The sequence below is a fragment of the Bolinopsis microptera genome, chromosome 3, assembly GCF_026151205.1.
Source record: "Bolinopsis microptera isolate Bmic1 chromosome 3, MBARI_Bmic_1.0, whole genome shotgun sequence".
NCBI classification, from domain to species: domain Eukaryota; kingdom Metazoa; phylum Ctenophora; class Tentaculata; order Lobata; family Bolinopsidae; genus Bolinopsis; species Bolinopsis microptera.
Window position 1 is genome coordinate 16,334,221 of NC_087074.1, and position 27,139 is coordinate 16,361,359.

General features: G+C 37.1%; 4 protein-coding genes and 1 long non-coding RNA gene across 8 annotated transcripts in view; 2 read left to right on the top strand and 3 right to left on the bottom strand.

Moving 5' to 3' along the window:
- The window catches only part of LOC134812710 (CUE domain-containing protein 1-like), a 46,427-nt gene extending 43,185 nt beyond the window's left edge, over positions 1 to 3,242 (bottom strand). For all 4 annotated transcript variants that reach the window (XM_063820242.1, XM_063820240.1, XM_063820241.1 and 1 more), the window contains exon 1: positions 3,214 to 3,242. The gene's annotated coding sequence lies outside the window, so the exon portion shown is untranslated. The remainder of the gene's footprint in view (positions 1 to 3,213) is intronic.
- LOC134812705 (POU domain, class 2, transcription factor 2-like) overlaps positions 1 to 27,139 on the top strand; it is a 1,142,226-nt gene that overhangs the window by 107,437 nt on the left and 1,007,650 nt on the right. The window lies entirely within an intron of this gene.
- The window catches only part of LOC134812719 (obelin-like), an 89,705-nt gene that overhangs the window by 28,634 nt on the left and 33,932 nt on the right, over positions 1 to 27,139 (top strand). The gene's annotated exons all lie outside the window — the stretch shown is intronic.
- On the bottom strand, positions 7,454 to 15,529 carry LOC134813243 (uncharacterized). Its single transcript, XM_063820931.1, has 8 exons — positions 15,298 to 15,529; positions 13,752 to 13,880; positions 11,499 to 11,690; positions 11,028 to 11,113; positions 10,064 to 10,185; positions 8,592 to 8,827; positions 7,976 to 8,422; positions 7,454 to 7,497 (listed from the first exon to the last, which is right to left on the bottom strand). The coding sequence occupies exons 1-8, from the start codon at positions 15,527 to 15,529 to the stop codon at positions 7,454 to 7,456; spliced, it is 1,488 nt and encodes a 495-aa protein (XP_063677001.1).
- On the bottom strand, positions 21,781 to 25,108 carry LOC134813440 (uncharacterized). Its single transcript, XR_010160017.1, has 2 exons — positions 25,045 to 25,108; positions 21,781 to 22,087 (listed from the first exon to the last, which is right to left on the bottom strand). It is a non-coding gene; the product is annotated as an uncharacterized LOC134813440 (long non-coding RNA).

Here is a 27,139-nt window from a genome sequence, read left to right on the forward strand (position 1 = left end):
ACTCCAAAAAGAAGACACATTACATCAGATAGCTCCTGACCAACTTTGACATTGAACGATCTTGCATGAAGATAATCCTCAAACCAGCTGTTAGCTTTACCTGTGATTCCAAAATCAGCTAAGAGTTTTCTGATAAGTATCTTATGATCTATTGTGTCGAAAGCTGCTGAAAGGTCTAGCAGGACCAGTGTCACAATTCTACCCTGCTCAATTTCCCCAAGAATGTCATCAGTCATTTTCAATAATAAAGTTTCACAGCTATGTTTTGGTCTATAACCAGACTGAACTGGACAATGAAGATTTTCTGCATCCAAGTATTCGTTGAGTTGACTGAGTATGTATTTTTCAAGGATTTTGGACATAACCGGGAGATTTGAAACTGGTCTATAGTTTTTTAGACAGTCAGGATCTGCTCCATCCTTTTTGAGGGTGGGTCTGACCACTGCTCTCTTAAGATCTGATGGAAACTTAGCAGTTTCAATGGAAAGGTTGACGATGTAGCAGAGAAATGGTGCTAGTTCTTTAATGCAGTGTTTCAGGAGAAACATGGGTATTGGATCTAAGTCACAGAACTTATTTGACATACTTTTCACCAGGGTTTCCATCTCGGACACTTCTACTGCTTTAAAAGTCTCTAACTTTGACTCCTTTTTATCACCTCTCGGGTTTTCCTGGGGTTCGGCCGGTACATCACGAAGGTTTTCAATTGAGGACCGGATGTTTTCCACTTTTCCAGAAAAGAAAGCTTTTAGATCATCTGCAACTTCCTTGGGATTTCCAGATGGCATACTTGTCTGAGAATTACCCAACAAGCGATTGACTTTCTTGTAAAGGGATTTAATATCACCTGATGAAGCTGTGATAGAGTTTCTATAGTATCCCTTTCTTTTTTCAAACTCCATACCCTGAAATTTATCCCGAAGTCCTACGTACGCTGATTTAAGTCCTTTTCCAGACCTCCAAGCTCTCTCTGCTCTTCTTCTCTTTCTTCTCACTTCTCTCAGCTCTTCATCAATCCAGGGAGTTTCATTAGCTTTCACTTTCCTGTCCACTTCTGGGCAATGGGTGTCCATAAGGCTCGAAAGAACCTCATTGTACTGTGTAACAGCTTCGTCTAGTGACCAGTCAAAGTTTCCTTGGCACAGAGATGAGTTCTTCAAACTTTCTCTAAAAATGTTTTTGTCAAGATCTTTAAAATTTCGGTAATTAACCTTTTTCCAAATCATCTTGGGTTTCTTACAGCAGTGATACTCTAAATCAAAATGAACCAGAAAGTGGTCGGAGGATGTTCCTGATTTGGTCACAGAAACTGGGCCCATTCTGGACCTAAGGTTTTCTGTAGAGAGTATAAGGTCAATTGTACCACCTTGTTCATGCGTTGGTACAATAGGCATGATTTGATAAAGGTCATAGTCTTGTAGAAGTCTTACCAATTTCATAGGGTACAAATCATTAGGACGCTCCATGTGAATGTTGAAATCTCCCATCAGAAGAGGGATACCAGTCTTGGTACTTAAGTCATCTAGGTAGCTCTCGAACTCCTCTAGAAACATACATTCCGTGTATCTAGCTTTCTTTGTATAAGGAGGCCTGTATATGTTCACAAAGCGAATCGAATCTGTCTCAGTCTCAGATTGGAGCAATGCTTCCATAACCTGGAACGTTTTGTACTTAGTTACCTTTTCGTTAACTTTTAAGGTTATTTCTGGTCTGTAAAGGAAAGCAATACCTCCTCCACCTCTGTGTTTCCTAGGATTTGATAGTATCTCCCAGCCATAACTCTTGATCTCTTGAATCTTTACACTATCTGCCTCCTTAAGAAACGTTTCCTGTACAAAGCAAACATCACATTTCTGATCATTGAGGTGCTCCATCACTCCCACTGTCTTATTTACAAGCGATCTGACATTAAAGGTTCCAACCCTTAGGTTTTTGTTCTCTTTGTCATTAGCTCCTTTACCCTGATTTGGTAGGAGTTTTTTGCATCACTTGATGAGTGAGTTCTGGACATCACCCACAGTTTTTCTCTCACATAAAATGGACAAAGAGTGTCTGACGCCTTGTGTCTTGGATCTGACTTCTCTGATCGATTCTTGCTATGTGAACAGTTTGTGCATCGTATGTCCCCTGTCTGTTTCTCTTTCTTCTTAATACAGTCCTTCGATTTGTGGCTTCCTGCACAGTAGAAACATGTTGGGTCTGAGTCCTTGGACTTGCAGTATATGGATCCACTTGTATGACCAAAACCTTGACAGTGATAACACTGTATAACGTGATACCTGTCTCTGACAGGGTACATTTCCAATCCCAGACAGATCCTGTTTCCAGCCTTTTTGATAATTTCCCTTATAGCCGATGAAACCTGTAAAACGGCAAACCTATCCTTGTCATCCATAAAGACAGCCTTGAACTCATCACCATTTTCCATCAGGGTCTTGATAGTGTCATTCTTCTTCAGGACACCCTCCACTAGCTCTTCTTTCGTCTTTATGTCTGCATCAAGGCCTGAGATAGTTATCTTTGGATTAAGCTTCCTCAGTTCTTCCGACTTAGATGTGACATTATATTTGGATTTAAGCGCTTCTTCTGCATGACCTAGATCCTCTTTGGATTTGAACACCAGTCTGGCAACACCTTCAGTTTTAGGGGGATTAGCCCTAACTACAGGAATATTGCTCAGTTTTCGCTTAAGATCCTTTTTCACAACTGTTACCCATTCTTCACCCGAGATTTTATTATCTCCATCAGGTCCCAAGTCCTCAGACTTCTTTTCAACCACCAAAGTGTGCCTGACCTTCTCAGTATGCAAAGACTTCACACCAGAATAACCTGACTGAGCTGTTGCCAAGCTCTCCTGAATAATATGTGGCAGTGTAGAAGCTAGTTCCTCTCTTACAATAGCTAAAACCTGTGCATGTGTACTGGATTCTTGTGGGCAAGACAGAGCTTCGATTGCTTTTTCAGCTAAATTGTAGGCCATTTTTAGGGACTGCCAAATGCCCTCCTTTGTATTAGTACACTTTTTAACATCATCACACTCAGATATTCTTACCTTAAGGGAGGTGTTGATTTTCTCCAACTCTATCTCCAGTTTCTTCTTCAACTTCATATCCGCCATAATGCCCTGTCAAGTACTGAGGACCAGACTCGGATTTCCAAACTCTTTAGTTCTGAGAAAAACTGTACAGTAGTATTGAAGTAAGATTCCAAATCCTCAAATTATTTGTTATATAGTAGTGTTGAAAGTATTAAAACGCTACGCTAATCTAACTGCGTATAATGCTATTACACTATTAATTGCACGAGGCGCAGCCGAGTGCAAATTGATACAATAATCGCACGAGGCGAAGCCGAGTTCGATTATTGCAGTTATTTCACGAAGCGCAGCCGAGTGTAATAACTGGTGCAATCGCATTATACATGCAGTTAGATTCGCGTATAACTCCACGAAAGGATCTCATGCTTGGACAGTCTCCTGAGGGTCTGCGACTCAGGTTGCTACTTTACTGACGCCAGCGACCAGGGGTTTCAGTCTTGAGATTAACCAGGTGTCTTTTTTTGTTCAGAAATTAATTGTTTTTAACTATTTTTATTTGTGTGAAATATTTGTATGTGTGTGTTTTAAAACAACGCATAAAGTGCTTTTTTGTCACGAAGCCTCAAGCTTCAAGAATTTTTGTGTATGATACCTTGGTTTTGTCGAGTGTAGAGTGATTAATCATCATCGTGGTTTTGTTAATGCTTATCTTATCCTCATGAGATTTGTTTGCAGTGTATAAGTACATGTAACTTAAAGATAAATTCCAACTATTTCCGATTAATTGTCAATTAATTGAAATTTACAGGTAATCTGAATATGTTTATTCAGTGTTCCACTAAATACGCCTTAACCACTTTATTATAACGTTTAACAGTGCTAATAGGCTGGGGTCCCCAGGTAATGAGATATACGACCATTACTAATAGTAATACTCTTGGAAGAGTTCTTAGCTTTCTTTTAACTACAGATTATATTATTTTAGTTAGTATCGACATGAATGTTACGATTGCAGTCTATTTATTTATTATATTGTAATAAATAAACCGGTTTCAAAGCCCTTAAGGGTGGCCATCGGGTCTTTAAAACAGCTCAATAGTAAAGAGTAACCTTATCATTTAACATAAACTTGTTTATGTGAGTACACCACATTAAATTATTTAATCATCACTAAATGTTAAATGTATTTACCTTGAGTTGAATGGCAGTATGATATGTTAAATGTATCTACCTTGAGTTGAATGGCAGTATGATATGACGGCCAAAACTCGTTTCTAAAATATAGACTTTCCACTTTAAGGTGAAGTACAGTTCCTTAATTTCAAATATGCTTCTTTGAGTTGGCACATTGTTAATATGATAACGGTGCAAATTGTACCAAATTGAATAACATGTCATTAGACAAGGGATATCGTTTCAATTTAATTTTGATAATCTTTCAAAAAAGTCATCGTTTTATTTAATTTCATCAAGTAGTCTTACAGATTAATAGTTCTTCTAACTTTGTTTCACTAGCATAATCGTATTAATCAAACAATTCTGAATTTCGCGTTTCAAAAGCTGTATTTACAAGTAGATAAAAAACATAAAACCGTTTTTAAAATAAAATAGCTGTGTGCTTTGTTCAGTTGAAATAAAATGAGGAAAAACGTGGATAGAATTTATAAAACCTACCGATTTCACAATTTGTCACGTTTTTTATATAATACGTTTCAAATATCTTTCCATGTTCAGCAATTGTTTTAAACGGTCTGTTTACTGCTTAGTGCTGATGTTTACTGCTTAACGCCACTTATTTATGCTGATGAATATTCGTTTGGAATATGTCCTTCCTTTGATGAAAGCGATTTTCGAATTTCCTATTCTGTCGATATAGACTATAGACAATAGAGGCTTCAGCAGCAAATCCTTTTTGAAAGAATGCAGCTAATTGTTCTGGTGTGCTACGGTTTTCGTACCAATTAGTACAGACAGACTACTAATTCTGTTGTATTCCTCCGCCACAACTCCTGCAACAATATCATGCTCTTTGATAAATTCATTTTCATCACAATTCGCTACATTATTTTATCTAAATCTTTGATGATGATGTTTCGCATTCTTCAGGAATACTTTTCAATGTCCTGCGCATAATAATAAATCTACTTGCGAGATCTTCTTTTCTTTGGAATCTTTCAAAATACTCAGTTGCTATTTCTGTATCACTCAATGTGGCAACATTCTTTTTACTGATATCTGACTTTGAAGCAGACTCAGTAGTATCATCATTTTTGTACAAACCAGTAGGTAATTTCCTGTTCACAGTTCTGTTAAATGGAGTCATTTCTTGTACTGGGGGCTCATTTGTATTGAGAGCAGATTGTGGAGTCATTTCTACGTTTCTTTTTACATGTCTTTTCCTTTTTATAGTTATACCTACTTTCCTTAAGGATAATACACATTTTCTGATATAACACATGTAAAATAGAGACACCCAATACCTGACTTTGTTTAGCATCAACTTAGCTGTTAGGGTTATGTAGTTATGATATAGGATGGGGTTTATCACAGAGTTTATTGGTAGAATCACGATCGAAGATATTGGATAAAAGGCTGTAGCATCCATTAATTCAAAAGAGTGCAGTGCACACACCAACATAAAAGGGACCCAACAAAAGAAATCTGTCGCAATTATGATGGCTATGTGATTGTCGGTCTCCTCTTTGTCTCTTGAGCGTCTATTTTGATTTCCATAATTGCATATTCTAGCTCGTTGCTTTGAGCTCTTTTTAAAAAGTAAAACTTTACTGTAGCAGATGAACATGATGGTGAAACACAGAAAATTTAGGGTTAAACTTGACCATACATAAGCCTTTTGTGGGTCTTCTTGTGATACGAAGTATTTGAAGAGACATACGCCATCATTGCCATAAAAATGGATTTTACGTCTCCCTATACCTCCATATTGGTTTGAAAACATTTTGTCTATCAAGTTATTGATTTCTGCCCAAGTGAACACTTCAGAGCCAACGATTCTTCCATAATACATGCTTATCTTGTTAATGTGTGTGTCTTTGGTGACAAATGCTGGAAATATCGTGATTTTCGGATTATAAGTCATGCCATTGACGAAGATATCCTCATATCGGACCATTAAGGGGATATAAGCCAGAGCAAATGACGCAATTGCTATTATGAAGATAATGACAACCATTTTTGCAAATGTATATTTGGATGTCATTTTTTGGACTTTGATAATTCCGATAGCTCTAAAAATGCTAAGAATTGTCATCGAAAAGAGGGATATTTGACCACCGAAAGTACTAAACACTCCCAACAAAGCACACCCATCACTGGATAACCAATTAAATCTTTCTTTGCAGTAAGATTTCGCAAACACGAGCGAATCCAAAGTAGCGATGGTTAACAGGTACACTCCTGTTATCAAATCCCCAACATGGATGACAGTTGTCAGAGCTTTATTGTTCAATGCCGATGTAAAATCTCTGGTAGCCAGGTGTTTAAGATTCTTGAAAAGTTTGACAGAGTTTAGTATAACTGCTGCACAACCAACAACCCAACTGAATACTTTTAGAGAGAGTTCTGAAATAATTATTCTCGTACAGTCCTCATTGCACTCGTCGGTGTAGTCATCACAATCTATTTTCCCATCACATTTCTGGCATCGTGTAATGAATCGTTTTGAAGTTTTACACAAAAAGTTATTGGTGCAATTATCTTCATCTGAGCTATCACCACAATCGTCGATCAAGTTGCAAACCTTGTCATAACTGACGCATCTATCATTTTTGCAGAGAAAGACATTATTTTGATACTTCCCACTTTTCCTGTTTTTCTTCAAAAAAGTTAGTCGATTTTTATTCTCTATCGTGATTACCCTGTCTTTGTATTGGTTATTAGCCAAACAAGAGTCATGGTTAAGTGATCGCAATGGACAAGAAGGTTTATCTTTGCATTTTCCCGAGCAACTAAGATAAACGTAAACTTTTCCAAAAACCTTTCTGCAGTCTACGATGGCCTTGGGTAAAACTATTGTTGGTATACCGTTGAGTCCAAAAATTGAGACAGGCAAGAAATCTTCTTGGACGCATGGTGATATGTAGTGACCTAAACTTTTGATCACTCCGGCAACACAATACGTAAGAAATTCCAATGGTTGTGCTATTCCAGTGGCAATTGGGTTTGTAAAAACATGTTCGGATGATCTAGTCTGACCACAAACTCTTGCATGATCGCAAATGTCATGACCGTCACATAGGTCTTGGAATGTTACAAAATAGTATGATCTAGGGCTGCATATGTAAACATCTTCGCATTTACTACTGTCAGGCACATAACGAGACAGGCTGCCGACTCCACATGTTGGCCACATCTCTGTTTCGTCCTCTCCGTCTAAACAGTCTTTAATTCCGTCCATCAGCCACGAGATAGGTATAGAAAGTTCTGTTTCATGACGATACCTGCGGGAACATGTAGACAAAGTCATGCTATCACAGATCATAGATGTTTCATCACTTTTGTCGGAGCAGTCCAAAACTCCATCGCAAAATCTATGCTTATGGACATAACAGGAGGGAGTGGTTCTCAAACATAGGCTGTCGAACCCATCATCGCACAAACCTGGGCTCTGAACGCAGGTGGCAAATTTAGACACCGTAGATGGGTATCCGTCAATCGTACACGACACTACTCCTCTCATTGGGTCCGTACAATTGGTTTGATCGATATACAATTTGCAATATGATTCATGCGAATACCTTCTCAATTGATTGATTAGATCAACACGAGTAAAGAGCCCAGAACATCTGGTAAAATTGCATTGTTCTGCATGTCCATTATTGATCGAACATTTCGTTTCCTCACGATCTTTGCAATGAAGTATGCGATCACACATACTACGGAAGTGAGCTGTTTTGAAAATATATATATGATTTTCACTTAGTTTTCCATCACAAAACCAATCATAACGATAACCATTACACAATGCCTCATCACGACACAGACTATCATCACATAATCCATCACATTTAGTGATAATGTTATCTTGGGGAGGGATGGCATCGACATACAGGTCGAACATGTTAGGTACCCTTCCCTTAATATCTTTTGAGAAATTCGTCTCACAAAATGGTCCCGAAATGTGTCTAGTTGGTGGAATCAAATCCATCGCGATACAACCTTGGTATACATGTGGATCATCAGAACAGATCTTTGAAACACTAGTGTGTGACAGATATGACACGTCATCTAACATTCCATCAGGTTTCCTTATTGGCAAATATACGTAATATGCCGAAGAGTCTAAGCATTCAAAAACTTCAAAATATGCATCGATTTGACAAACATTTTTCAGAAATCCCCTATGTTCAGTAATGGTACAACTCTCTGAAGTGATCTTGTTATGACATCAATTTTAATTCCTTTCCAATAATAAGTGAATTAAGAATGAATGAAAATACCTGTCAAGTTTACAATGTTCATATCCTATAGAGCTAAAGCTTATAATTATTATATTGTACACAACAAATAAAAAGAAATACGGTAAGATGCTTACCGGGTTGTATATTGCACAAAAGTCCCAATGAATAATATTTATTCCTGTTATACTTATTATCATTCTTCTCTAGGATCTCCAAGGAGTAGGAACAGTTTTCGAAACCAAGATAACTTTTAGCTTCATCACAGTTAAGGATACTCATTGCTTTATCATATCCTTGTTTATATCGCATCGCTCTCTTATCGTCGTGTTCCAAATTAACTTTTTCTTGTTCATCAACCGATTTATCGTACCTATGATCACAAATACATTTAAGGGTTCAATTGATTAATCTGCTTGACAATTTGTAGTTTGTAGTTTAAGTTTAACTTCTTGATTTTAGAACTATTCCATTTAATCTACCTTACTCGGGATTATTATGACCGGGATAAAGTGGTGGGTTTAGGGTAATTTCGCCATATTTTTCCCGAACCACATTTTCACCGGTCGTTAATAAACCCGCCTACTCAGCTTTTAGGGTTCCCAAGGGGTATGGGTGCTCATATTTTAATCGTTGTCTTATATTCACTAAAGAAGACTATTGGGACACTTGTTGTAGGTTTTTCGACTTCATTTGGCTAAAATTGCAAAAAATTCACCTTTTTGCCCAATTCTTGTCATATATCCTTATTGTCAAATTTGATTTAAATAGGCCAATTTTTAATTTCTTAGGTATTGACTATCTCTACATAATGAAATAGGACTCAAAGTAAAAGTAACAGTTAAATTAAAACTTGAATTTATCTTATCTCCCTTTATCTTAATATCGATCTGGTTGTTACGCTTCAAATGTTAAAAATTATTTTCCATCTAGTTTGATTAACCACGAGTCATTATTTCTGTCTACTTTCAACAATTATTGATAATTCGACTTGTTTCACAAGTTTTAGCAATGCGAAAATTTCTAAACTTGCTTATCTCTAATAAGGAAATTTACATCTGAGACAAAATTTTTGAATCTAAAATTGAAAGGTTGGACACCGGTAAAATGGCGACCGGGAAAATGTGGTGGGTTTTGAGCAATTTCGCCATATTTTTCCCGAACCATATTTTAACCGGTCGTTAATAAACCCGTCGTAATAATCCCGAGTAAGGTAGTTTATTATTCATAATGGTTGTTTCGGAAGTTTTAAAACGTGCTTAAGGTACAGGGGCTGTATTTGGACCCTTAGGGGTGGTGGTAGGTTCTGGTGGTAGGTTCTGCCTGCAAGCAAGAAACCTGCAAGCAAGAAACCGAAATATCAAAGGAAATATCAAAGACGACTCATAATACCTTGATCTTTAATGGATACGCAATCACAATACTTAAAAATAGTTTTTACTTGTCAAATAACTGTTTTACCGTTTGATGATTCAATTCAAATACAAAATTAGCCTAAATCAAAAATTGACTTATCACGCTCACTTTTACTTCGCTCTCGTAGAAATCTATAGATCAGTATCGTCCAACAATTCGTGAATGCACTAATTCTAAACAAAGCGTTACTTACCAGGCTTCTGTGAAAAACGAGACCTCTGCTCCGAACCAGTCCTCTGAATGGTCGTAACCAAGTTCCCTGCATATGACATCTGCTTTGTGGTCTAAAAAATCCGCCAGGGAGACGGTTACAGTCTGAAAACAAAAACGGTAGACAAATTTGGTGGTAGGTAATGCTCCATTTTAACGAAAGGTTTACAGTCCTTAGCAGTTTGTACCGAAATTTCACAAAGGTTTATAATCGTACGTTTCATTCGCAATTTAAATTTCTCCTTTTTGGATGCAAATGTTATCTTTGAACTTATCAAGAAAACAAATGTTTAAAAAAAAATTATAGATACCGATCAGTGTCTCCAAAATAAAAAGGCGACCAATCTATTATTGATTATTTGTTAATAACTCAAGAACGGTTTGAGAATATCATTAATTATTGTACAGTGCTGCAGGATTTGATCTCTAAAGGTCGTGAACACATTTAAAGAACATATTTGGGCTTGATGGCCTAATGAAGTTTAAAAACATTTTCCAAAATCTGTCTCATCATTTATATTTTTTCATTGTGCATCTCGGTTACCCTTATATCAGTAGTTACTTGCATCGCTGTAAGTGCGCCACTTGATCAGATGTACGGACCTGATCAGTAAGTCACTGCACCCTCGAGCTGCAACTAGCTCCTGCAGCTCTTGCCAGGGTGGATCACATCGTTATTATGTAGTTAGAGCATTGGACCTTTGAGAGTCTGCTCTATTTCAGATTATGAATGCAATGCACTGAATTTAAACGATGACATGTGCTTGATAGCATCTCCATAAACTCTTTAAGCATTTTAATCATTGACAATTTCGAAGAAAAATGTATGAGGTTTCCCCCGAAATGTTTCTTTTTTGGGGCCTAGCTTCCAAAATGAGAGCTACAGCAATTATACAATATCAATAATTTTCAGGCCTTCCTCACGGAATGACAAATAATAATCTAACCCAGTTTAGCACTTTCGCCAAAACTATTCCAGCGCTTCCATTGCTCGGTTTCCCATCTGACCCGTAAAGAGCAAACTGGACTTCATCTGTAATAGTAAGCAATGTTTTAGACGATTATCAAATACACAGGGTTTAGTTTTCAAAATTCGATTTTTCCAGCCTCAGTTCGATTTGTTTGTCGTTAAACAATGTATGTTTTACCCTTCAATATGTTTGAATGACCCATTTGGCAAAATAAACCAACAGCTTCCTAATTTGGTCCCAAATAGATATGCAATTTTGGCACGTTTATACCGTGATTCTCGGAGCAAAACGAAAAATGCACGGTTTAAAGTTTTTGATTGACACAATCACAATTATAACTTCAAAAATGTTTTAAAAATCTGGTCACATATAGATTTGTGAAACTAAGGTTGGTTAAAGTAAAACTTATAATTTGAAATTATGTCAGTGAAAAGTTGTAAAAGTTACTTGGGCAATTGTGTGTGCTGCAGTTCTCGTGTTCATGAGTTATGTTCCCTTCACAAAATCGACTGGTTACTGATCGATATGATATAGTATCTAGACAACGCCGTTCTCTGAAACGAGTGCCTCCTCCACAGATGGCTGAACAGCTTGACCAGCTGCCAAAATCTGACCAAGAAAATCGTTCGTAATCATAATCTGAAACAGTTTTGTTGTTAGATAGGATAGTACCAGAAAATCTGCATTTTCGAATATTCGGTTAATCCGATTATCACAATGCTGGCAAGCATTACCGTCGCCCTTATATTCACAACACTATTTACCCCCTATACTATTATATCCCCTTTATTGATTTCCAGGCATTAAGACTCATCGAAAGTAGATCAGCAGGTACATTTAAGTTCAAAACATTCTAATTCAATGTTAAAGATGACAGGAATAATAATAAGAAATAGTTATATGGAGGTTTTTAAGAAATTTGCGCAAAATACGCGCCAGCATGTTATACGAAATTAGGTAAAAAACCCAAAATCGCCATATTCAGGTGCCTTAAAAACCATGTTAAAATTGAGTTAGAGATCTGAAACTTTGCAGGGCGTCTAGACCTTGTCCAAATCGACTGTTAAAAAAATTTCATGTTTCAGGAGTATCGTGAAGTGGGTTTTCTGGAACCCCTGTTTTACAACAGATTGTCGTGAAGATATATATATAATATAGACGCTTTTTGCAGTCAATTGTAGCCTACATTTAAGTGTCCGTAGATTCGAAAGTATAAACGATACAGTCATCTCGAACCACAGGTTTTAAAGATAATCGTTTAAGCTTTAGTTTACATTGTATTGAAAACTAATTTAACGTCATCATCATCACTTGATGACGTCATCAAATTAAGTGTTTTAAAAACTTGATTTTTGACAAAGTAACAACTTTTCAAATCGATTTTACGCTATTAAAGAGTAATTTTATTCAAAATCTGAGGACATTTTCACCTTAGATAATTGTTCAAGCATTCCGAAAATCTACCGGAATAGTTTCCTACCTTGCTCCTTCATAAAGATATTTGCTATTGAAGTTAGTGCTTTTTTGAAGAATAATTTTATAAAAACACAAAAGTTGTGAATTAGTATTCTCTGGTGTTGGGTCATCCCTTGGGTTGTGGAGCTCAATTTTGCTTCTTAAAGGTGTAAATTGTGTTATAGGCTAGTTTTAAAGTTAAAAATCGAAAAGTTGCACACGTGGGGACACGCCCAAATTTATTTAAAATAGCTAAAATCACTAAAAATTTTGATTTTCACGATTTTTATCAACTTTGGAGTCCCGTTGTGATCCAAGTTCTTTTTGAAATCTTCTGAAACTTTGCATGCTTATCAAACTATATATAAAGTACCACTATGCAAAAATTTACGGTGATTCAATATTGTATGCGCACGCAACGTCCGCTCAAAGTTTGCACGTGCGAAAGGTGAGAATTTTGCTCATTCGTGATTTCGAATATATTCTGCTTTCCACGATATTTAAATGGCATTATATATGAATTTAATGCCAACTTGAATGAGTAAAAAGTGCCATATTCAGTCGGTTATCGACAGATATACCTAACTAAACACAAGGAAACGTTTTCAAAGGCAGAATTTCGAAATCGTCGGAATTACCTCCTTGTTAATGAAGTTTCGATTGTGTAAATTATCCTGACATTATAATCAAAAAGAGATGATATTTGACCAAAACCCATAATCATGGGTAGAGTGTACCGCTGCCAGTGTCTCTCTTTTCCAAACAAAAGGAAATGATATTAATTTGAGGAACCGTCCGCTAATGCAAATTGATACCGAGAATGAAATCGGTCGCTCGCTTTTTCCATTCGATCACGGCTTACGAATTGTAATAAAGCTTATTGATTTGAAAAAGCGAGCGACCGATTTCATTCTTGGTATCAATTTGCATTAGCGGACGGTTCCTCAAATTAATATCATTTCCTTTTGTTTGGAAAAGAGAGACACTGGCAGCGGTACACTCTACCCATGATTATGGGTTTTGGTCAAATTACCTTATCGGACCTTATTTGACTTGATTTTAAATTAACGGACATAACTATGAACGGACATTAAAATGAACCCACAAAGATGAACGCTAGGACCTCCAGCGTTCAATAAATGTCCGCTCAAATAAGGTCCGATAAGGTAAGTACTAGTATAACAGTAGCACAATTGTCGTGCTAAAAGGTATGTGTGTGTTTTTCTAAGTTGTTTAATAATTTACCACAGTCTAGTTCGTCTGATCCGTCTGTACAGTCGTATTCAGGCCCCATATTGCCATCACAGACATGATCATCCCGAACACATTCACGACCCTTCAAACATTTACTGGATCCTTCAGGACATCTGAATTCTGTTGGGGTAGTCAATAATTGTATGTTCAGCTTCTAAGCTATAGGTGCAAATAGTATTTAAAAATATTTAAAATGGGTATGATACATTATCATATTGGCTTTGTACCAATATATATTTATACCAATATATGTATATACCAATATACAACTGGTTTTCTTCTCTTATAGAAAAAGGGCTCTACTAGCTGTAGCTAGGAGCATGAAATATCGGTACAAAGCAAACTATGCAATTGTCAAACTATAAGTTTCATGTTTGAAAAGCAATCTTCAGTGACATAATTAACATAAAAATGGCAAACATAATACAACACAGTGCTCCTTTATCAAATTTTATAGTTAACAATTAACAATTACTCAATACTACTAAACCTATATAAATAACTACAAATCCTAATAACTAATAAATACTAACTAAATATGTCTAACTAAGAATTTCCTAGAGTGCCTACATTTAGAAATAATTTCTGATCTTTTATTAATAATGCCTGGGGTTTTAAGTATGTATAGTTTCTCGTCTAAGCAGAGGCCACAATGCCCCGCTCCAGCCTTATATTTCTTCGATTTAGTAATAATCTTCCAGTCTATGCTATATTCAATCATCTTCTCCTTGAGGTCCCATATCAATTTTGATAACTCGGTACTTAGTCTGTGCTTTGAATTCTTAAAACTTTGTCGATGATTGTACCACCGTGTCTTAAAACTGTTTTCAGTCAATCCAATATAGGCCGTTTCCTTGTTATATTGGATTGACTGAAAACAGTTTTAAGACACGGTGGTACAATCATCGACAAAGTTTTAAGAATTCAAAGCACAGACTAAGTACCGAGTTATCAAAATTGATATGGGACCTCAAGGAGAAGATGATTGAATATAGCATAGACTGGAAGATTATTACTAAATCGAAGAAATATAAGGCTGGAGCGGGGCATTGTGGCCTCTGCTTAGACGAGAAACTATACATACTTAAAACCCCAGGCATTATTAATAAAAGATCAGAAATTATTTCTAAATGTAGGCACTCTAGGAAATTCTTAGTTAGACATATTTAGTTAGTATTTATTAGTTATTAGGATTTGTAGTTATTTATATAGGTTTAGTAGTATTGAGTAATTGTTAATTGTTAATTATAAAATTTGATAAAGGAGCACTGTGTTGTATTATGTTTGCCATTTTTATGTTAATTATGTCACTGAAGATTGCTTTTCAAACATGAAACTTATAGTTTGACAATTGCATAGTTTGCTTTGTACCGATATATACCAATATATGTATATTGACCCATCATCTGTTTTTCCGCTTACTTAATAATCCCACCCCATATTTACTTAACCCGGTTTGGTTTTTTGAGTGATATTTCGTTTTTGACTATAGCTTTACGCAAGAACTATACAGATCTGCTTGGTAGTTGGCACGTACCAACTACCAGAGTTGCAGGTGCTGGCAAAGTTCCAGCACACTGCTTATTATTGAGTTTCTTGAACAGTTGGCTCGTACCAACTACCAGAGTTGCAGATGCTGGCAAAGTTCCAGCACACTGCTTATTATTGAGTTTCTTGAACAGTTGGCTCGTACCAACTACCAGAGTTGCATATGCTGGCAAAGTTCCAGCACACTGCTTATTATTGAGTTTCTTGAACAGTTGGCACATACCAACTGCCAGAGTTGCAGGTGCTGGAAAAGTTCCAGCACACTGCTTATTATTGAGTTTCTTGAACAGTTGGCACGTACCAACTACCAGAGTTGCAGGTGCTGGCAAAGTTCCAGCACACTGCTTATTATTGAGTTTCTTGAACCATTTCCACACTTCCAAAATCTGTGTCCACGGTTACACTCATCCGCTAAATTTTGTCGTAGCGAGTGCCCAGTTTGATATGTCACCGTGTATCGTCGTCTACTTAGTACTTTAATGAGGTTGTATTAAGTTCAAAAGAGACGATATCGACGATATAGACTCCAACTGCTTTGGTTGCTTTTAAGTATAGCACCCCAAAATTGGTTGTAGGCGTATTATTGTTGAGGTAATTTAGCATGATTAAGCCAAAAATGGACCAAATATGGTCCATTTTTAATGAGTTTTACGGACAAAAGTACTTCCAGGAAGGTGTATCGGGTATCCCTATAACGTATGGTGCAGGAAATACCCGTAAGGCCTTCTACTAAATGATTTAGTTAAAACAAACCGTCACACCCATCTTCATCTGATTCATCATCGCAATCTTCCTCTCCGTCACACAACCACTCACGTCGTATGCAACCAACACCATCTGAACATTTTCTGAGGCCCTCTAGTTCACACGCTGATTGAATAACGAAGATAAATTTAGTTCGCGATAATTAATAAAATAGTTGTGGAGGTATTTCAGATTTCCATATTTATCACCGTACCCCTGGGGCCTGGACACGAGCAGGTACTCTGACGCAGGTATTCACGCAAATTCCGAAAATTTCGCAACACTGGCCACTGTTTGTTAGGTGTGGTCGGAACACCTACAAAACAGTGTTTTATAGATTTAGTTATTGTTAAATTTCAATAAAATCAGAAATAAAAATATTTCAGCAAAAATAATGCTATGTAATGCTATGTAGTGCTATGTAATGCTATGTAATGCTATGTAATGCTATGTAATGCTATGTAATGCTATTTAATGCTATTTAATGCTATGTAATGCTATGTAAATGTAATGCTATGTAAATGTAATGCTATGTAATGCTATGTAATGCTATGTAATGTTATGTAATGCTATGTAATGCTATATAATGCTATGTAATGCTACCGCCTCAGTCTAGTTCTAATGGTGTGTAAGATTGACGCGATTGACGTGATCACGTCGCGCCGCACAAATTAATTTGAGCCGGTTATCATCACAACAATATTACGGGTGTGATTATCGTGCCGACGACACTAACTCTAAGTCCTACAAACATTGGCAAGTATCGCGAAATTTTATGCGTCAATACCTGGGTGCTTGCGGCTTATCATGTGCCGATTTTAAATGACTTGATCCAGAAAAAGAAGTATTTGATTGGAATTGTCGCTGCAGAAACTTTCAAAAAAGTATAAAGTAAGATTATTTGAGCGCATATAACATACGTACTTTTGTTTCAACATACTTACTCTAAAATTAAATAGCTCCACAATGTGACAATGTATCATGACAAATCAATATTATTTGTATAAAGCCCCTTCTCCACTACCTGCTAAACTTATCTAAATAAGACAACGAAATTGTGTTTACCTGAGACTCTTAATTAATTGAACTGCTTCAAATAAACATATATTTGAAGTCACTATTGTGACGGTACATTAGAACTAGACAGAAACAAAGTGTGAAGGGCCTGAAGGGTCTTTTCCGAAAAAATATTACTCTTTTTTTCTTAAAAAAAAGAAAAAGAGAGGCTGGGCCTGGGTGGCCCTCGAGAGGATAGCATGTGGATGCTTTGCCTACCTCTGGGGTATGGCAGTCCTATGGGAGGATGCGGGGGGAATCAGAATGTGTAATGTAGAATGATGGTAAGTGTTGTAAGATGTGTCGTGCATGAACGCTTAATTGGCAGCTGGGTGTGGAAGAGAAAGGTGAACTAAAACGATGTGTGAGTAGTCGCTATGTCACACCAGTCTAGTCCAGCTCCTTTCGTACAATTAAGCGTTTGGTGCGGTTTGCGAAGTTGACAATAGTGGAGATGTGTTGGTTGTCGAATATTTCATTGACGGAGAGGTAATAGTCCTGGAAGTATTGACCTCTTATTTGGGCAATAGCCGAACACTGTCCTAGAAAGTGTGAGAAAGTCTCCTCTCCGTCGCCGCACATAGGACAAGTACTGGTGCTTGATTTTGCGAATGGTATGGAGGTGTTTGTTTAAGCCACAATATCCCGTGATGAGGTGCACTACAATTCTGTAATTTTGTCTGTTGTTGCTGAGTGTAGTGTTAAGATTTTTGATGATGTTGATGTGTTTGTGACCGAGTGTCAGTTTGGTGTGTCTGGACTCATGGGACCATCAGTTAACCAGGTTTCTTGATTCAGTCTGGTGACTTTGTCGTCGATCAGGCGTTTGATGTAAGATTGTGGAATTGCGCACTTCAAAGTGGATTCACTGGTTGTGCCAGTCACAAATATTACTTTTGCTTAAACTAATAAACACATTACAATAACAATATCTTAAAACTATTTAAAGTTCAAGTGCAAATTTCAAATTAAGTGTAAAACACATTTTGTGTATACTATATAAATATTGAGAAGCAAAGAAGCTCACCTATGTCCAGTATTTCGTGGGTCAGATGAAACAGCCAACACATGAGAGCACCAGCAAGTAGATTCATCAAGCTAAGATAGAAGATATGTAGAATGAAATCATGTAATATATGCATTTTTTATCGGTAATCTTTTGAACAGAAAATAAACGAAAATTACCGTGACACCTTTTTGGTTCGATAATTTGCCGTTTGGTTATCTTATTCTTACTCTAGGCGGTATTGGAGGGACCCATAGGGTTCTTCATTTTCCTGGAAAACAATTTGGACTATAATCATTGGAAGGGTGTTTCAACGATTTCACAGCATACTTTTATCAAAACCTAACAAATAGGTAGACTTAGAGTACAACATACAACAAGATACAAGGGCAGGTCTCCCCCGAACGTTGGGATGGCGTGAGGTTCTTATCTCCTTTTCAGTAACCCTAAGCCACTCTGTGCCGAGGCACTATACTAGCTGTAGGGGGGTTAGTCCTACGAGCCAGAGAGTGTGTATCACCAGCCGAAGCTGTGCCAAATCACAGCTTGGTAACTGGCCGACTTGCATTCGACCGGATTTGATCCCGGGTCTTCTGCTTGGGAGGCAATAGTGTTACCACTACACCACCCGGCCGACTTAGAGTGGACTATGATAATTATAATGTCTCATTCTTCCGAAAAATTCTGAAAAATATCTTCCGGAAGATATAGAGTGGAGATGTAGAGTGGAGATGTAGAGTGGAGATGTAGAGTGGAGATACAGAGTGGAGATGTAGATTGGAGATGTAGAGTGGAGATGTAGAGTGGAGATGTAGAGTGGAGATGTAGAGTGGAGATGTAAAGTGGAGATGTAGAGTGGAGATGTAAAGTGGAGATGTAAAGTGGAGATGTAAAGTGGAGATGTAGAGTGGAGATGTAAAGTGGAGATGTAGATTGGAGATGTAGAGTGGAGATGTAAAGCTGTGTGATACTTTAAAGCTGTGTGCTACTTTAAAGCTGTGTGCTACTTTAAGGCCATGTGCTACTTCAAATCTATGTGCTACTTTAAAGCTGTTTGCTACTTTAAAGCTGTGTGCTACTTTAAAGCCATGTGCTACTTTAAAGCTGTGTGCTACTTTAAAGCTGTGTGCTACTTTAAAGCTGTGTGTTACTTTAAAACTGTGTGCTACTTTAAAGCTGTGTGCTACTTTAAAGATGTGTGCTACTTTAAAGCTGTGTGCTACTTTAAAGCTGTGTGCTACTTTAAAGCTATGTACTACTTTATTCAATGCACGCTTAGAACTCACAAGATCTCAAATGCAGTTTGATAACTGATACAAATTATATCAGGTGTCTTATATCGACAGGTTATTAAAAAAATGCTCTGTAACGATTTATTCTATTGAAACTGACAGTTGCAATCTCACGCGGTTCGCATTTGATAGATAAGTTAAGCATTGAGCTCCGACGAAGATGAGTTCTGTTGTGTGCAAACTTATTTATTAGTGTATGTACTAAGAGCGTCAACTTGCGGGTGAACATTTTGTGTCTCAAAACCCAACATATTATACATCATTGGAAAGGTCTCATTGAGTAGAGTCGTTTGGTACCAAGTTTTGGGGAAATGGCTGCTCCTAGCGAAAGTTATAGCCCGTCAAAGTCCCAAAATTGTCACTTCAGAAAATTGGGCGGGACATCGTGTTCTTAAACTTTTTGACAAATTTTTTTAACAGCATATTGTTTATCACAGTTTTTTACACAAGATTTGCTGTATGCCGTAATTTTTAATCCATTATTAGAGTCACAATCAATTTATTTTGTCAACAGAGTTTGAAATACTTGAAGAGACAATTGATATTCCGCGTGGTTCGCGGCGCGCTTCTTTGTCTACAAATTGTTAAATTGCGCGTTACAATTCCGAGTAACGTAGCAGAAGACGTTTCCCTGAATTTTGTTGGGGATTTTGTAGGGGATTTGACACGGATTTCAAATCCCCTAAAAATAGTTTCGAATTGTCCCTGGGAGTGGCCTGAGTGGGTCAAGACGTCGAAAATTAGTTTCTCTGGTTGTTGGGGTCAGGTACTTCCTATCTAACCACCAAATCATGTTCCAAATACCCCGGAACATAAATCTCCTACAGGGGTAAAGATTCTCATTCTTGATTTGACCTGGATTTCAGTAATTTTGGGGTGGGCGAGGCCCCTGGGAGTGGCCTGAGTGAGTCAAGATGTCGAAACTCGGTCTTTCTGATGGTTTGGGACAGGTAATAACTATTAAACATCCTAAACATGTTCCAAATACCCCGGAACATAAATCCCATACAAGGGTAAAGATTCTCATTCTTGATTTGACCTGGATTTCAGTAATTTTGGGGTGGGCGTGGCCCCTGGGAGTGGCCTGAGTGGGTCAAGATGTCGAAACTCGGTTTTTCTAATTGTTAGGGACAAGTACTAACCATTAAACCACCTGAAAATGTTCCAAATACCAGGGAACTCATACAAGTGTGAAATCCCCTACACAAATCAAGGAAACGTGCTCTCCCGAGCAGCGCACGAACAATGCCAGAGTGCATTCTCGGTTTTTGTGTCGAATGTGAATCTAACTTATTCTGAAACTAGTTATTAACAACTATAATTGGAATTAATTGTAGAGAGTTCAGCTAGTAATTAGCCACGTCACTAATTACTTAATAAACCAATACATAAATTAATGAAATGGTGGCCTGGTGCCCCCATTTATGGCCTGCTTGCTCCCAACTGTATCTAGAACCGTTTGTTAATAGAACGAGATCAGGTTATATCTTAAATCTTTATGGTATGCAACTAGTATGCTGAAGTACACCCAAACATGCGAGGAGTTTATTGAACATTTAAAGCATTAAAGACTATTGCTGTAATGCTGTCTGTATCCCTAATAGTGAGTATTAAAATATAGATTATAGGTATCTACCATTTCACAAGTCTTAGTTCCCGAATTTGTTCTGACATCGAGTGAATCGTAATTGTAATCAGTACAATACAAGATGAATTTAGCATCATTTTAGTTTGATTTCTGTTGCCGGTCTAGAAGATGTTCGTGATATTGCGCATAATTGATCGAAGTATAATGGTTGATTCCATCGTATGTGGTGCATACCTTACAAGACATATTTATGTAGATCATAATTAGCGGGGATCGAAATTATGGGGGAACGAAAATATGGGGATTTTTTTCAGAAATTCAGTAATTCAGTACGAAATTTCAGAAATTCAGTACGAAAATATGGGGATTTTTTCCCATTTTTTCCAAAATCCCCGAATTTCGTACCATATAAATATGTCTCGACCTTTATTTTACTCTAAAGACATACTAGAAAATCCGTTGTCACAGGGAGGAAGCTAGAAATCAATTTTTATCGTATCATAAAATTTAAATCACAACCGAAGATACATGCTATTATTTCGTAGAACACTCTAAACTCAACAGTAAATGATCGAAATTTAGCTCCAAATTCTTAACACGTGCACGTGCAAGTCTCCGCCTGCTTTACTATGCACGGGAGTGGTTGTACACACAAACAGAAATCAAATACATTACATATCGTGTAGTTATTGACTACTGATAACACATTCATAAATATGGCGAAATATCAAATATTATCAAAAATTTAAAACTTGTAAATTTGTCAAATTCATTAATTAGTCTCAACTGATATATAAAATAAAGTAAAACATCGCAGCAATAAATATAAGATGAAGACATTGACAGCTCTAATAATAGATCAGAAAAAGAAAAATGGCGTTATTTAATAAAAATCGAATCGAATAACTTAAACTACAGGTGCTAGGGCCCTTGTAAACAATCGTAATATCCTGTGAATTAAATCGATTGATTCTAATTGGTGTTCATCACTGATTAGAGGCAACAAAAGGATAAGCTAGTCAGCAGTAAATAGCAATGCATCAGTCAGCGAACGCCATCGATCGTAATGTGTCTTGCTCCAAGCTTTTAACACCTGAAATTATATGTTTTGAATAACAATTACACTTAAACAAAATAACGGAACTCAAAAAGCTATTACGTTACAATATCTTAATAAAATTCTGGGTAACTAATTTAATTAAAACCATACCAACATTGAACCTACGTCTTACAATGAGCGCTATAATTTTTAGAACATAACAGCTGATAACCACCTATAACAAGCATGAAGCACGTGATTAAAACCCCCGATTAGGGTCGGGCAATCTATCGCTACTACTGGTACCACTACCACTACCAGGTATGAGCGTAAGCTGCGTAACAAACTTAAGATGAAACGATTGATCTCTATGTAGCACTCTGCACTATATTATATGTATACGTATCACTATTTTGCCTAGTATTACTGATAAGATGGTGATAGAAAGTAAGCACTTATTTTCTAAATAAAATGGTATTTACTTTAAATATCAGGATGGCAATTACTAGCCTGGGCTGATCTTCGTGATAATATATACAGTAAAACCCCGACTTACAGTACAGTTTGGGGAAAGATAAATAGTGCGGTAAATCAGAGTTTTCACTTTTTGGTCCCCTTGGCCGTCGGATCACATGGTTTCTCTCCGCACAGAATTGGTTCCCAATTAGTGGTCATGGACTATGGTTCACAAGTACTCAAGTGAGGGGTACTAAAACTGTGTAGGTTCAATGCTATACAGTACGCTCTTTGACCAACATCAGAAACAAAACATTATTTACCGCCCCTTCTGTCACCAAGGATCGACCGGGACTGCTTTTTTGGCCGGGACTGGAAAGGAGTGCCGGAACCAGGTATACGCCGGGACCGGGATTCAGCCAGATTTGGGACCGGGATCATAGCTAAGAAAACCAGCACTTAACACTTACACTAAAATCTGGTATCCGCAACTGATAAAAAGCACAAGCACAGCTTACCCAACAAATTGGCACTTGACTCTGACAGTGTTTTGTTTATTAATTGGTAAATAATTTTGCTTTAAACTTCAGTTTTTCAAAAAATCCGGGATTAAACCGGGATCCCGGTCGAACCTTGTCTATCACTCCCTGTCATCTCTTAGCTCTCTGACACCTTATTGCTTAATGCTAAGATCCTAGCTTAACAATACGTAACACACTCATATGGAGTCTTTATTCTAGCTCGACGGTACTGTAAAACCACTAATTGGGAACCAATTCTATGCGGAGAGAAATCATGTGATCCGACGGGGACTAAAAAGTGAAAACTTTGATTTACTACATTTCTTACATGTGCATCTCTTATTGCTATAATTCGACGACTTATCTGCTACTTTGTGTCCGGTGCTATACAATTGTGAGTACGTTATGGAAGATGTGTACTTAGACTCTCTAATGTAGTCAAGTAAACATTTTGACCAGCTTTCAGATGCTTCTAATGATCTTGGTATTTGGGTTGAGGTAATGAAGACAATAAACTTTGATGAAGATAGTGATATCACATTCGAGAAGTTCAAGAAACCAAACAAGGACGTTCTAGTAAAGCACCTTTTTGATGCGTTTTAGGGTATTGTCTAATATCAGCGTATTCTCCACGAATAAAAAGATAGAGGAAATGAAAAGTGAAATCATCAGTGCTCAGAAATCAGCAAAAAATGCAGAGGAAACCCTTCCCCCAGCTCTGTCTCCACTTTCACGGCAGAAAACTTGAAGAAAGTAGTTTGGAATGTTGTAGCTGAAGAAGATCGCAGCAGATTGCAGAAATGTCTTCATTTTTAGTCTCAAGGAGGATACAGGAGAGAAACTTGGCGATCAAATTTGTGATGTGTTTGAACAAATTGCAGAAAAGCCACGCTTCGAAGCTGCTCAAATTGGGAATATGTCTGCTGAAAAACCCAGAGCTGTCAAAGTATCATTTTGAAACTCTAGCACCGTTCATCAGATACTGATCAAAGCTAAAGAACTCAGACTGTCTCAGTGTTTCAAAAGTAAATAAAGGTATATATTGTCACTAGTGAGATTGTATAGGGTTGTACACTCCCTCTTTTTCTCTATTGTCACCATAAATTGAGAACGTTTTGAGTTAGGAACTCCAAAATTTCCAGACACATTTGGACTTGGTTTGATAATTGAAGTGCTTTCCTATAACTTCAAGTTCGTTGTTTACAACTAAGCCGAGTTATGACCATTTTAAGATCTGGCACGGATACATGATCTGGCACTTAATCTGTGATTTCTTCACTCAATCAATGGCACTTAATCAGTGATTTCGAATGATTTAGTTTCAAATTATCATTCAATTAAGTAACTTTTGGTGATCAATCCAGTGATCAAAACCAAATTGCCCAATCTTGCCTAAAAACGATGTTTAAATGTTGCATTGAAAATATCCACTTGCTAAAGTCACAATGATAAGAATTGGCTGTAAATAAACTGGTAAGTAGATGAGCATAACAGTGGAGTTCCCACCTACGAGTGGTAAACTGAGAGGTGGCGCACTTGAGAGGTGGCGCGGTGTATGCAGAGTATGATAATGTCAGCCTTGCGGCGCAGCTGACATTAGCTTTCATTACGTTTGAATTATCGCGTCCACGGCAAGGCTGACATTATCATACTCTGCATACACCACGACACCTCTCAGGCGCGCCACCTCTCAGGCACGCCACCTCTCAGCCACCACTCGTAGGTGGGAACTCCACTGTAATGAACTTAACAGGCATCAACCATCCTTAATGTTAACTATCAATAAACAAGTGTGTTTGTACAACGCAGTTTTAGGTATTTAATGGGTTTTCATCAGTAATAATTCTTACTTGAAAATTACAGTCAGTTGGTGGTACTGTTAAATAGTTGTAAAATGGTAATGGTAAATAGGACTGTCATTTCTCTCCACAATCGCTTGGTAAGAGGTTATCTTTTATTATAAAGGCTGAGCTAAAGCAGTCATAAGTATACTAAGATAAAAAAGGTCACATCAAGCTTGAACAGAGTACTTACATATTTCAGCCCATAGGATCGGTTGTTAATTATTATATCAGCATACAATAATGTTTGTCAGGAAAGCATTCGTCCCAAAGGAAATTCTGGTTCAGCTAGAAATAATGATATTTGAAGTTCATATTTTAAATTCAAATATACTTTAATTAGAATAAACAATATACATCAAGTTAGGTCTGTTTCTACACCAGGAAAATAGATTAATTGAAAAAAATTGCTTCAAAACCTTCAAATACCTGCATTTCAAGAAATAATAACGAAACAGGTCTTCGAATTCGATATTACAGCTTAACTAAGATAATCAAACTAAGTGGGACACACCAGCATTACAAAGCAGCTGTTTTTTGGCAAATGTGATTATAGGCCATTATTGAAGGCAGATATCTAAAGCTTGGAATGCGTTTCGGGCATCAAAGAATGTGCACCTGTGTACCAAGGCAATTGCACGATTCGATTGGAAGTACATAATATATTTTTTCTAACACATAATACTGTCCGTTATTGTTTATACAAGGCTTGAATGGGTTAATTGTAATTTCGGTATGAAGCATGATTGAAATGATCTGATAAAAGTGTAAAACGTTCAAATCCTGTCCAGAACTAAACGAGTGTAACAAGGGATATAATTTAGCAACATCCTGATCCACTAAGCTATTCTATACTAGAACAAGTTTCTAGTAGTCTTCAGCACATCGCAGCCAAAACGCAGTAACACTAACTCAGTTATATTAAATACCCTCTCAAGATCATTTAGTAACATCTGCATTACAATGTGCAACAAAACAACTACTATCAAACTAAATATACGGTGTGTGCATTGAGGCTCTATGCTAATTGCTATGAGCGGCAACAAAAAGAAATTCGACCGAAAAGTATCAGCGCATATTTGATATGAGAATAAAAATGGCGCAACAAAAAATTTGGTTAAATCTCCTTATTGCGATTTCTAACTGCGCGGCGTAGCGCGTACTTTGAAATCCAAATAAAAATTATTTTTGATTCAAATATCGGAAAATAAAATTACGGCATACAGCAAATCTTGTGTAAAAAAATGTGATTAACAATATTCTGTAAAAAAATGTCGTAAAAAAAATTTAAGAACACGATGTCCCGCCCCATTTTCTAAATTGATCATTTTTGGGACTTTGACGGGTTATAACTTCCGCTAGGAGCAGCCATTTCCCCAAAACTTGTTACCATATGACTCTACTCAATGAGACCTTTCCAATGATGTATAATATGTTGGGTTTTGAGACACAAAATGTTCACCCGCAAGTTGACGCTCTTAGTACATACACTATATGTAAAGGTTTGTAACGTCATACAACTTTGTAATTAAGCTAAGGTCAGGATCGCAGACAACAAGATCGCTTGTCAAACAGAAATAAAAACTCGCTCCAAGGCTTATACTGACAGGTTCCTTAAATTCATTTATAGATGCATTAATTAGGTACCATTATATTTATATAACGATACGGGTAAACCGCCCCTAAAACGTCACCTGTTTTTTGGGCCCAGATTGCCGAGTTAGGGCTAAATTTACAGGGTTCTGAAGTGTCTAGGAATAATATTTAAACCTTTTTCTAGCCTGCCAGGAAGATTTGGAAATTTGAAAATAAAATCAGGTACAATTTTTTTGACGTTGAAATGGGGTCACTTTTAAAACACCACCCCTAAAATGTCAACTCTATATGTGTGATAATTACAAAATGTACAGGAGGCCTGATTTATCTTTTGTCACTAGTACTATTTGTTTTGTCTTATTAAAACATTAAGCTACTTGAAAACATTCGCTCACTAAAGGAAGTACCTCAAAACCGTAATCACCCCCTAAAATGTCACGTGCACCACCCCTAAAACGTCAGCTAAAACAGGTTGTGTAGCACTCAGAATGTTGCTCAATTATTAATTTTAACCACTTCTGGGACAAATATAACCTATTTCTGAGAGGTGTCGACCAGAATTTCTCTCTCTGTTGAAAAAAAATGGTGGAATTTAGTCAATTTACTTTTTGTGACATTTTGGGGACTTTTTTTTGAATACCCAGAACTTACGGCAAAACAGTAACTCAGTCAACAAAATTTACACCTGTAGT